Source organism: Dermacentor silvarum, chromosome 3 (assembly GCF_013339745.2).
Source record: "Dermacentor silvarum isolate Dsil-2018 chromosome 3, BIME_Dsil_1.4, whole genome shotgun sequence".
Taxonomy (NCBI): Eukaryota; Metazoa; Arthropoda; class Arachnida; order Ixodida; family Ixodidae; genus Dermacentor; species Dermacentor silvarum.
The window spans coordinates 85,102,781-85,115,542 of NC_051156.1; the positions used below are offsets into that span (position 1 = coordinate 85,102,781).

Sequence of the window (12,762 nt, forward strand, 5' to 3'; positions counted from 1 at the left end):
AAATCTGCTTACAGGCTCTCCAGAGGTAGTGTTGAAGCGCCTTCGGCGTGTTGAATTTCAAGTGATAGCAGAAGCCAAAATAAGAGCGGACGTGTACAAACCTTTTATTTCTTTGACTTCTTGTGAGCACTAGTGGCGCGACTTCAGGATAACGCGTTGAGGCTCTCTTATAACTGCATCTCGATCCGTTGAGCGCGTTGAGGGCCTTCGGCGTGTTGCATTTCACGTGATAGAAGACGCCAAAATATGAGCGGTCGTAAACAAACCTTTCATTTGTTTGACTTGTTGTGAGCACTGGTGGCGTGATCTAAGGATAAGGCTTTGAGGTACTCTTATAAGCGCATCTCGATCCGTGTTCCCAGTCCGTTGAATTCTGTCAGAGAGCATCTCCGAAAATGTTTCGCATGTACTGGCTTTTTCTACTGCTGCAGTGCTGCAGCGTACGGCTCGCCCTTTCGGAACCTACTTGCCAGAAGTTTCAAACGGACACAGATACAATTTTCTTCAATTGCGCCGGCTTCACAAGTGCGTCCCAATTGGCCACGAAAATTCCTCGTCCTGAACCCGAGAAACACTCCTTCTCGTTATCCGACAGTCGCCTCGAGCGCCTACCCGTCGACGCATTTGACGGCTTATCCGCCTCCAACGTAACGTTGAACAACGTCCACGTCGACGACTTCGAGGCGTCGCATCCCAACGCGTTCGAAAGACTCAATGGCACCTTGGTTGAGCTGGTCTTCGTTAGAGGCAGTACGCTGCCGAAGTCATGGAGCTTGCTGCAGGACGTTCTCTCGCTTACGTCACTGCGCTTCGAGAAGCAGGCTGTGTCGATCGACCACGACTGGAGCAACCTGCCACGCAGTCTACGCGACATATTCATCACGGAGTCTACAGTGACGAGCTTGGAGCAAGGCGCCCTTAATGTACTGACGAGCATAGAGCGCTTCGGCATCACCGACAGTAGACTGCGTAATTTTTCGTGGTCTGTTTTGCCGAGTCCAGCTTTTTCTCTGCACACGATATTGTTAAGGTAAGCATGTGTCCACTGGTCGAGGAGCTACCGCACGCATGACTAATTGAGCGCCTCCATCTAATGTACCGCATGACTATGGAAGTGCATCGTTCGAATTCTAAGCATGATGCGATTCTACTTTCGCCAGCTCCCATGCCTAATTATAAGCTCAAGTCGCGGAGTGCACGGAACGTCACACAGTCACTAAACCGTCCATCAGACGATTTGTCGAGATGCTCTATAAATAAAGCCTCGTGCAATGTGCATTATACCTTTCATTTTGGGCCCTTTCACAGCTGAGTACTCACGAGTACAGAGAAATTGATAGTGCTTTTGGCCTTAGAGTGTTAACCTAAAGAGAGCATATTTCTAGAGCGATCGAAAAGACACCCGCAATTTCAGCGTCCTCATTGCTGTATCTATCTCACAGTTGGCTTTTTAAATTGCACTGTTGTTTCTTGTTCTTTAATGAGAACATGCGACTGTTTTTAACCTAATTTATTATTGTTTATGTTTTATTTGCAGCGAAAATGAACTCACTGAAATTCCAAAACGGTTCATTGCCCAGCAGTTTCCTGCTTTAAGGAGCATTCACCTAGAGTCCAATGCAATCACGACCTGGGATGAGGAAACGCTTGATGCTATTCGCCAGCATCCTAATAGCCCAAGGCTGATCCTGGGTAAGTCAGTATCATTTGCCTATATTATAAAAAAGGCACTAACAGAAAAGCGGAAAATTTATGTTTTTGCTGAGAACAACTCTCCGGACTTAAATTACAGATACTTCTTGTAAAAATTTATTTTTGACAAGAATCCCACCTCACGCCACGTTTGTTGTCGCTTCTTAGGCGTTCTATGTAGCATGGCTATCAGTACGTGCAAGACCTGTTACAACCAGATCGCAGAATTTCATTCTTATGCTCACCAAAAGCTCAAGTCATGAGAGGTGTAACAGTTACTCTTATAAGGGAGGGAACTATTTTCCAACATTTATTTGTCAATGAGCGAGAAAGCAATCAATAAGATAGGTTAGTGAAACCAAGAACAGATGACAACGCAAGAACGTATATTTTACAAAAATTTCAAAATTTTTCTTTTGCTCTTTAGTACAGACATACAAACTTTTGCCCAACAAGAACAGGCGTGCAAGTTCACCAAAGCTTCTATATTTTCTTTATGATGCCGTTGAGAACTTATGGTGGTATTGATAAACCAGAGCAATAGTTACATTCGCTAGGGGATCATTTATGGCGGCCTGTAAATGATAAAAAAATATTTCTCATAGTAAGCTTGCCGCCAGTGGTCTTTCGTCATGGCTTTGTCGTCAGCGGAACAGTCACAAATGCGCTGCCCCTGCGCGCTGACAGATGGCGACGGCGGTTCAGCTCAGTGTGCTTGCTCTAAATGCATGCGCGAGAGTATAAAATATTAGCAGCTGTCACAAACGTTATCGCACCTGTGGTAACTTTATCTGGTCAGATTAGCTGAAAGCGTTCACGGAAAGTTCCTTGCGTGCAAACTACCAACCTTTATGTCCTTTCTATGAGTAATACAATGGCCTCATTATAGTATTGCTCTCGAATTTTGGGTAATTATTGTAAAAAAAGCCATACTCCGTTACGAATCGGCTAAAACGGACGGCGTCGTGCCCGCATATGCTGTCGTATAGCTAACTACATACATCACATATACACGTTATCTAACACAGCCTAAATTGAGCAACGCCATAGGACTAGGCGCCACGACGTTAAATAGATGGACAGAAGGTTCTATCGACAAATCTGGATGAGCATGACGAGAGCGTGACCCAGTCAAGCGCTGCTGGTCGCTTGATGTTCATAGGTTCGGTATACTGTCCGTAACGTCACGTCTGAACCCGCGAGCGCCTGGAGTGTGAGGGACTGTTGGGCTGCTACAGAAACTACTGCTTCCATCTTGTCTACCGAGCACCTGTACTTGACGCGTTTCCGGCGTACGCTAGCCATTACGATCAACCCCTCTGAATCACGTCTATTGTTACTAGTGATCACAGTTCCCCGCAGAACATAGCATGCAGATTTTGTTGAGCATCGTTAGCAAAAAAAAAAACAAAAAAAAATAATTTTCCTTTGCGGAATTGCAACGCAGCATGCAGGGAGCACACAACATGAACTCTGATGATGCGTACTGAATAAATCAGTGTGGCAGATGAATCACAAATTGGAGAACAACAAGACATGTGCAGAACTCACAACTGAGGTTTTATTTGCCATGAGCTATACATTTATGGAAAACAACAAAAACATACACAGCAAAAAATCATCATCTCGCTCATAAGCAAACAGAAGTGAAGATAGCTCTGCAATGTCATCTATTAGATTTAATAATGTGCGGAATAGCTTCAACGACCAGGGCAGCGTCCAGACTAGCTAACGTGCGTGTCACCATTGCACTCCATAAACACTGCTTTCACTATTTCACGTAATTCTAGTGCTTTCTTAGAAACGAAGACTTCGCTTTCTTTAAAGGGCTTCTGACCCAGTTTGGACATTGTAAACAGATAAGTGGGTCGCGTAGGTCATGCGCTGCTCGAATCACGTCTAGAAAGCGTCAAACCACTGCGCGGAGCGAGAGCCACTGAAATTTCAGCTGAGAGCCCGTGCGCCCTGCCCCTCTGGATTCCTCTAGATTCCCCGCTCTCTTCCGGATATTTCTAACATCTCTATGTCAAACTCACTGCCTGGGACGACACCGATTATGGCACCTGACTTCAGTAAATCCTCCAATTCGCAAGATCGTGTGTGCAAGTGCACCCAGAGAACTGGAAAGGAACAGAAATAAATTGGGAGGCGGGGCTAGTGACGTATTCGTGACGCACTCCCTCGACTCCCACATGGAAGAACGCAAGGAAGGAATGTCGTTTGAGGACGCTAGTCCAGGTAAAGGGAGAGAGTGCATGTTGGCAGTGAATCTTGCATCCAGGCCCAGCACGGCGACGGTGGCAGTGCATTTTCTTAGATTTCCTGTAATGATGAACCGCATTGAGTAAGTTTTTGCGGTGAAATTTCCCTAGATGAGGTTTTAGATTATGAAAGGCAACGTATAACAAAAGTTTCAGAGTGTACCTGGTTAGGTGAAGTCTAAATTTCGGTGTCCGCGCACAAGGTTTCAATTTCGGTGTCCACGCACAAACGCGATAATGTGGAGTCGGGTGAATTACGCACGTGGTTTTAATTTTGATGCGTGTTCCCGCAATCTCACGGGAACATAGTGGTCAGTCTTGCTCACACGCACTTGGCAGCACATACTATCCGCTTCGTGTTGTTTCTTTTTCCACGCTGCATTCTTAAAGATCAAAGTGTACCAACTACTGTAGTTGTCAGTCCTTTCGGTGATGATGAACTGATTGCCGATAGGTTGCACATCATGTGCACAGGGTACTATTGAAAGAGCTCACTAGCAAAAGCAATATTGCACATCGGAAAAAAAATTGAGGCTGCGACAAAAGGCACTGATTATTTTTTTGTTTGCTACCAAATGCGCACCAGAAAGACGGCACCTGCTATACGAATATAACCTGCTTCCATTCAAGTGAACTCACTCTGTTCAACAGAGCGCAGCACAAAGCAGACATTTGTTTTTTAGCTAAGTCACGGGCTACATTCACTAAACCGCAGATTTCTTGGGGGGGCATCATGCAACATTTCTGCGTATGGCTAAATAATTCGGGCACACGTTATCGACAAACGTTGGATTACAACATGTAGGGAACAGAAAGTCGACACAATTTACGTCTGCCATTGCACCTTCCTAACCCCTGATAGCTTCTGGTAATGAGAGGCTCAAATTACCTTTACGTGCGCATTTCGCGAACAAATAGTGTGTGTTAACAACATACATATGATGGCGACTGCGGGCGCCTCTGGAAGTTCTGTGAGATGTCGGCCTGCGCTAGTTGGGTAAGTTCGATGCAGGAAACAGCACGGAATATTAAGGGCGAGTGAGGAGGCAACACAAGGGCAGCGGCACAAGCGTCCGTGTTATAATGCCGTCGTTTCGCTCCTCCAAGGTGGCGTCCCTCTTTGTTATAAAATCACCAAATTTAAATGAGCACCCGCCTTTGACTGAAGGAAAAAAGAAAATGATTGACGTTAAAGGGTCACTAGGTTTCACAGTGAAGATCAACGCGAGATGCTCCGAGTATTTGTAAATTGTGGTACGCGTAACGGCCCCGTAACGTCCATTGTATTGTTACGTGGAAAGACAGGCGGGAGGCTATATAGAAATCTATTTACATGCAGATACACCATACTGGCTAAAAGGCAACAGACAAGGCTAACTTATAGGGGGTCGTCGTGATTTTTCAGACACGACTGGCTACTTCGGGCATCCATGGCACTCGCCCGTAGCAATAAGTTCATTTGTTTCAACCTTAGGCGAGAGCTCGCTATATTTTGACCATGTACAATGCCCTCACGCCTGACGAATTTCGTGTAACATTAGACAACGTTCATTATTGTAGAGCATTCATGGGCAAGTAAAATCATATGAGGAGGGGTCTGCAGACGTATTTTTCTTTTCTTACAGGGGCCATCGCATGCGACTGTCGGGTTCGCAAGCTTCTGGAGTTTCCCAGGAACCAAATTTCAGCTACATGCGCTTCACCAGACGAGTGGAGACACCGCCGAATCGGCGAGATCCGCGTCGAAGACCTGCGTTGCTGAGAGCAGTGAAGGCGACGGGAATAATAAAAAAAGCAGTGACCTGTATCATATGTGATCTTTCCGATCTCACTGGCTTTTTTTTTCTCCCTCTTTAGTTGGTATTCAGAGCGTTGGAAATAAATACGCGTGGAACACCGCATCTTTCTTAGAGGCTGCTATTCTTCTTTTTGTTCTAAGGAAAATGAAACTTCGTGCGTTACTTCGTTGCATCTAAAGAAAACAAACAAGCCAAATTTTAGCAAGAATAATCAAAGATGCGTTTAATGTACGTATACATGGTGCCTATACAAATCACGGGTATGACCATGTTCGGGCAAGACGGTGAATCAACTGGAACCACTGCGGCTGTGCCACAAGAATTACCAGAATAGTGCTGTTATTAGGAATCACAAGCCCTCACGATGCAACAGCCATTTGTATACTTCCAACCAATTTATTTCTCATGCTTACGGCTTGTTAATGATCGCCGGCGAGGTCTTAGAAGGAACACGTAGTTAATTTTAACAAATTGGTTGTTCTGAGAGAGGCTCCTTTTTTCTGCTACTTTGCGCACTTCGAATCAGAAAGGCAATTAAAAAAGTGCTAGGCGGTGATTATAAGGATGCAGCATAATGCACGAATGAGTATGGACGTGTGGCAACTGCGCTGGTTACAGCCACGATGGGAGGCCTGAAATACAATAGAATGTAAATGATGTGGAGGCGGGCCTGCAATTCCCAAGGTACCGTGCTCCTTCAACCACAATCCCATTTCAAAGTGGGTACTTCACTTTGTTAAAGGTGTCATTCCAGCTGCGGTTGTGCACTTGACGCTGTTTAGAGACTTTTGCGAAGCGCAAAGATACGGTGTTACGGGCTCCAACGCCACGTGACGCAATACTGCGGAGTGTATTTTCCAAATACAGCTCTATTTACGATACACAAAAGCGTATTAGGCATGTGGAGCCAAGTGTGGCGAGGTACCCTTGAAAAAAGTATCTTTCGACACAATGCGATATCAGCGCTTTCTGCAATAACAATAAAGGAGAAACGTGAGTTTGCTGTTGTGGCAACTGTGTCTTCTATCAAATGGTTGTTTGCCATATTTTAATGAGTATTTTTACAGATTAGGCTATTCAGGTTAAACTCAGGCATGTTAAACTCCTATTGGAATGTCATAACATTCAAAGAGGAGTTCAATATCGAGCCAGAGTGAGCTAGAAACGATCTATTTTCTACTTGTGCACTTTTGATTTCGTTCGATGGTCGGGATGCCTAACGAAAATTTAGCATTCGGTAATTCGCATTTTGTTAAAGGGTGGAGACGGCTTGTCAGGCCTCGTGCGTATGCGTTAATTAATTATGGGGATTCACGTGCCAAAACCACGATATAAATATGAGGCATGCTGTTGTGGGGGACTCCAGAATAATTTGGACCACCTGGGGGTCTTTAAAGTCCACGTAAATCTAAGCCCACGGAGGTTTTCGTATTTGGCCCCATCGAAATGCGGCCGCCGTGGCCGGTATTTATTACCGCGACCTCACGCTTAGCAGCCCAAAACCACAGCCACTAAGCGACCACGGCGGGTGTACGTACGCGTAATCGCAGAGGACTGCGCTAACAATCATATGTTATGATAAACAGGCGAAGTCTCCTGTGTAATCATTATTTTCTAATGTTGTGTCAAGTAGATGAATTAAAAAGCTCTTCTTTCACTGACAATTTTGTTCTCAGCCCGAAGTGAGTGCAATCGCGTTCTAGCCCATAACGTCAACTGCATTTCGGGGGCAAATGTTTATTACATCTGTCGTTTTATCCAAATGACTATTTCGGTAACCAATAAGATAACCCAATGCAATATCGGGGGGAGAACATTTATTTATAGCTGCCTATGCATATCTTAGAGGAATATCAGTGTCTTGCACGTTCAGAATATCCGATGGTTGCGAGAGGTAGTCAAAACGACAGACACAATTTATTTGGCACTGAAAATAATATGATCGACAGATTGCCCGCACATAACCACTCTCACGACGGATTACATAGTAGAGAGTTGTAGCAGATATCTGGTGTTAAAAAGCAGAAGAAACACAAGTACGTGCAACCAAGAATCGCTTTATGGGAGGACGCACGTGCGCCGAGTTCAAATATTCGTTTGCTTGTAATACCGTGTCAAAGTAATACCGTGCCAATTATCACCAGCACTAACGTTCCGTTTACGCTGTTGGCTGAAAACGTTGCATTAAAGGCGAATAATATTTCACCAGAAAGCGAAAACAGCACTTTTCTGCTTTTACTCAGCGGGACATCCGCTATGCCAGAAGGCGTTGAATGGCAGCGCGTTAAGGTATTTATAGGTACCTACTGAATAGTAAAAACCAGTCAAAAGACGAAGGACAGAGAAGAGACGTGTCGTGTGTGCCAGTCGTCGTGCGTGCCACGTCTCTTCTCTGTCCTTCGTCTTTTGACTGGTTTTTACAATTCAGTATGTACCAACTGACCCAGACTGCTACTCTACCTATAGGTACCCTCGAACATGCAACTGCCGCTGTAAACTGTGCATTGCGCAAGCTAAAAGGGGAACTCATGTTCTTAGAGAAATGCGCTATTTATCGTCACTTACCTAAAGCTATGCCTGTCATTCGCTTATACAGCGAACGTGCCTATCGCTAGGATCCGTGGTAAAATTTAAGCCGTCCGCGCGAAAAGACTCTCCCCTAAAAAGCGAAAGTGAAAGAACCAACAACAAAAGCAAGGGCATATCGCCGCACGCATCGGTGCTTGGTTGGACGGCCACCTGTGTGTAAATCAACGCGTCTCTGTGAATGTATAACGTAGTGCGTGATGGAGGGTGCGCCTGATAAGGCGACCAAGGGGAAAGATATGCGCCCCTCCGCACAACCCTTCTCTTTTTCTACACTGGCTTCATTGCTGCTCATAATTCCAGCGTATAATTTTGTGGCAAGTGATGGTGTTGTGCTGCACTAGCTGTAGCGCCACCAGGCTACTAGCACCACCTACTGCTGCGAGCAGATGGCGGAGTGGAGATCAGGGCTGGGCAGTTTGGGGATGAGGCAATAAATCACTTGCTATTGGCGTTCGCTGTGACTTCGGGTCTCGGTCCCTTTCTTCTGTCTGCATGTGGCAGACTTCTTCTGTCTACATGTGACTTCTTCTTCGGTCTACATGTAAGAAATTAGCGACGAGGATGCACCGAACTACAGGAACAGCCATGCCTACCTTCGGTAGCATCGAAGCGTTCGAGAGGGGAAAGCGACACCTGGCCTGCTTACCTGGAGTGCGTCCAAGAGTTCTTCTAAGCCAACGACGTCGTGCCAGCAAAGAAAAGTTCAATATTTTTGAGCTGTTGCGGGCCTCGTACCTATTCACTACTTCGCAACCATGTAAAGCCGGAAACGCCCCAAGGTAAAACGCTCGACGATATACTGGCCGTACTTGGCAGGCACTACGCCCCCACCCCATCCGTCGTAGTGCAACGCTTTCGCTTCAATTCGAGGGTGCGTTCCGAAGGAGAAGCAGTAAGCGACTTTGTTGCGGCTCTCAAGTGTTTGCCTGAACACTGCAATTATGTAACCGAACTCAACAACATGCTGAGAGACCGAATAGTATGTGCATAAACGACACAGCGGTTCAGACGCGGCTACTCGAGCGTTCCGACCTCACATTCGAGGACGCAGTGAAAACTGCCCAGCCCTGCTCTCCACTCCGCCATCTGCTCGCAGCAGTAGGTGGCGCTAGTAGCCTGGTGGCGCTACAACTAGTGCAGCACAGCACTATCACTTGTCACACTCCTCCACCTTTAGTTCTTTGGCAGCGAGTGCCTGACTTCACGAACTCGTGCAGTCAGGCAGCGTGCCTAAGCGTGCGAACTAACCCTCCGCGCTGATGCCACTGCGAGTCGAGGCACCGTCGATTCTAGACTCGTCGAGTTTCGAGACACTCTGTCCACCTTCAACGAGGTTACCAAACACTACTACCTTGGTAGGAAACGATACCCTCCTCCACACGGCACACTAACCAGACCTCAAGCTGTCACACTACGCATGCTTCAGACGGGATCATATCCCAACCTGAATTTATCTCACTACATCAATCCAGACTGCTTTAGTCCAGACTGCCCTAGCTGCGGACAACGTAGTACTTTAGACCACATGCTCTGGGGATGCCCCTCGTTAGAGAGGGGCCTGCATCGATGCACTGCAGAGGAGTGGAGCTCTGCTCTTCGGAACTCCGAGCAGTTACGCCAATTTTGGGCTGTCCAGGGAGCGCACGATGCGGCGCTGTAGCTTGGTCTCCCCGTCCCGACGTGGGTGCGGCCCGCGGCTTCGTCGCCTCCCTGAGAGGGGCCAACGGAGCTTCTCAGGACCTTCATTAAAGTTCCTTGTCTATCTGTCTGTCTATTAGCGATGCACCTTTTCCCCGAATATTTGACGCTAACAACGATCTGTGGCTGTATATGTCGATGTAAACAAGTGCGCCACTTTGCTAAATCCTACGCGGAAGGCTGCGCGCTCGAAGATTTCTTATTTATGCGAAATGTATAAAGAATGTGTAAAAAGAATTAAAAAAGTGAGGTGCAAGTGCAGAAGTCAGCGACAACAAATTCCAAAGCCGCCACGACAGGCATACGAAACGCAGCGTGTCTTTATCGGCCGCACTGTTAACACAACAGCGCACTCAGGCCTGCTCACCCTATATATACATACATAGTCGAGTCATATGTACATACTTCCAGGAACGACATGCTGCCCCGGAGAACCCATTAATAATTACTCGCGATCCACGAAACGCACACCCGATGTGCACTCAACATGGGCGTAGGTACACAACTCAACCGGCGAAAGCCCCGGCACCCTTCAAAAACGTTTCCTGCGGCGCGCGGCAGAGGGCAGCACAGGAAAATGAAAAAGGCGGATTCTGCCCATTACTGGTGCTTCGCTACGTTCAATATTTAATCCGGCTTCCCGATTGCCTGGGGCCCGCCTAAAAAAGTTACAGCTCGCGCCACCATTACAGACAACAGCGTCAAGGTGGTGAATGCTCGCTTCTAGCTTCGTCAGCTGCTGCGACGGAAGCCGTGGCTAATACCCCTGGCAATACGCAGCCGCGAGCTGGAGGGCAGGAGATCGACAATAATCTTGAACTCACAGGGGGCTTACCATCTTTATTTGAACGGAAGGCCAGCCGCGACGTGTAGTATGTTGTTTAAATGCCCACCCACACACCACCACAGACTGGTTTCATCGCAGGACATGCAGGACTGGAGGAGAACGAACGGACGGACGCCCTAGCTCGAGGTATGACAACCTAGTGGTTGCCGAAAACCTAAACTCGGTACCACCCCTCCAGCAGACAGACACAAAGACCGATTCGGTAGAATCCTCCAACCGCGCTAGGGCAATGCTAGCTCACCAGCGTCTGGACCGTTAGAAATACGCCACTCCCCACAGAGAGCTAAGCGAAGAGGACGCGGTAAATCTTAGAAAAATACTGACGGGTGTTTTTTCGCACCTGAAAAGACAAAACGTCATATTCCCTGACCGGCACCCTCAGGTTAAATGCCCATGGTGCGAGGGTGGTCTCACTTTACATCTCTTATCTTGAGGCTGCACACAAATGCCACAGACACATAAGCCACAGTTAAGCATACAGAAAATCCTAAATCCGGAGTAGTGGGAGGCACAACTGTCCAGCTCGGAGCTGGGGGATCAGCTGGCTCTCCTGAATCAGGTCCGGTGGGTGGCTAAACCAGCGGGGCCGGGGACTAGAGGACTCCGACCATCTACTCCCCAAGCGCCATTTCTCTTTTCACCAATAAATGTCTATCTACCTATCTGTCGTCGTAATGGGGAGGCCACATTACGGGGGTATGAGCCTTGGCATAAGGGGGTATGTCCGTCATACATGACGGACAGATTTAGTAACAGAGGTGAACGCGAGTGTGTGTGCGCACTTATCGTCACGATGACCACGGATCCGGACAATAAATATGTTCGTACCCTTGTTCAAAATTCTGTGTCACCTTTCTGTGGTGCGCTAAACAGCTTCGCTGGGCATCCACCTTACAGAGTTGAATGCCTCACGAATTTTTTCTTTTGTTCATTGCGCTCTGCCAGCAATTTCGCAGCTCTAGATAATTTTGAAATCACCTAACTAATGTCACTTGGCCTAAGCATACCGTGTTCAGAGCGTGTCTCAGCACACGCGTGGTTTCAAAACTGACGTGAACCAAGCAAAGGTGGATTACTTCGCATGAGGGTATCAAAGTGTGTATTGTTCACAGTGGAGCTGAAAAGCCACCAGTAATTTCTTTTGAGGACGTTCCGTTAGGCAAGTATACATAAATAACGAGTCACTGCCTTATTCAAGAAACGTGAATTGAGAAGATGGAGATATCTCTAAGAAACATTAGGGTGTTCGCAGAAAGTTACAACTAGCGTGCTTACTTTTCCAGCGGGATGAGAATGCCCACTAAATATGAAAAACACCGGGTGATTACGCATCCGCCAGCAACACAAAGTAGCTCCCTCAAACGGAATAACTAATATTGAGTTGGCCGTTACCAATTTCTTGCACCCATCGCGAGGCAATGCATCGCCTTGGTGTTGGTACGGAGAGAGCACCGATATCTCTTGGCGCATCGTGGAAAGAGTGTGTGCAGAGTTACATTGTTTCAAAGAAACATTACCTTTGGTACCCAATTATCCAGTGTGAGGGCGCTGCTTTCTGGTGCGGGTAAAGGAAAAACAAGTCCTATGTTTTATATTTTGAGGGCTCCTTATTTCAGCTCCGTAAATTATACACGCTAGATCTATGTGTTCGAAAAAATCTCTGTTGGGTGTTTCTTATAGATGTATACAACTTCTTCTGATCCCATCTCAATTAGGACAATAATAAATGAGTTAGTAGTTATATATATATTATTTACCCAATTGATTCTATCAACAAAAATTTAGGTGGCTTCTCAACTCGACTGCGAACAATATGCACTTAGTTTTTTCGTCCAAAATGATCCATTTACGTGAAAGACTTAGAATCACAATGTTC

General features: G+C 46.6%; 1 protein-coding gene across 1 annotated transcript; it reads left to right on the forward strand.

The window, feature by feature from the left end:
• Positions 1–208: 208 nt before the first annotated feature.
• On the forward strand, positions 209–5,748 carry LOC119444525 (slit homolog 1 protein). Its single transcript, XM_037708909.2, has 3 exons — positions 209–1,030; positions 1,538–1,692; positions 5,579–5,748. The coding sequence occupies exons 1-3, from the start codon at positions 396–398 to the stop codon at positions 5,713–5,715; spliced, it is 927 nt and encodes a 308-aa protein (XP_037564837.2). The 5' UTR covers positions 209–395; the 3' UTR covers positions 5,716–5,748.
• Positions 5,749–12,762: the final 7,014 nt, after the last annotated feature.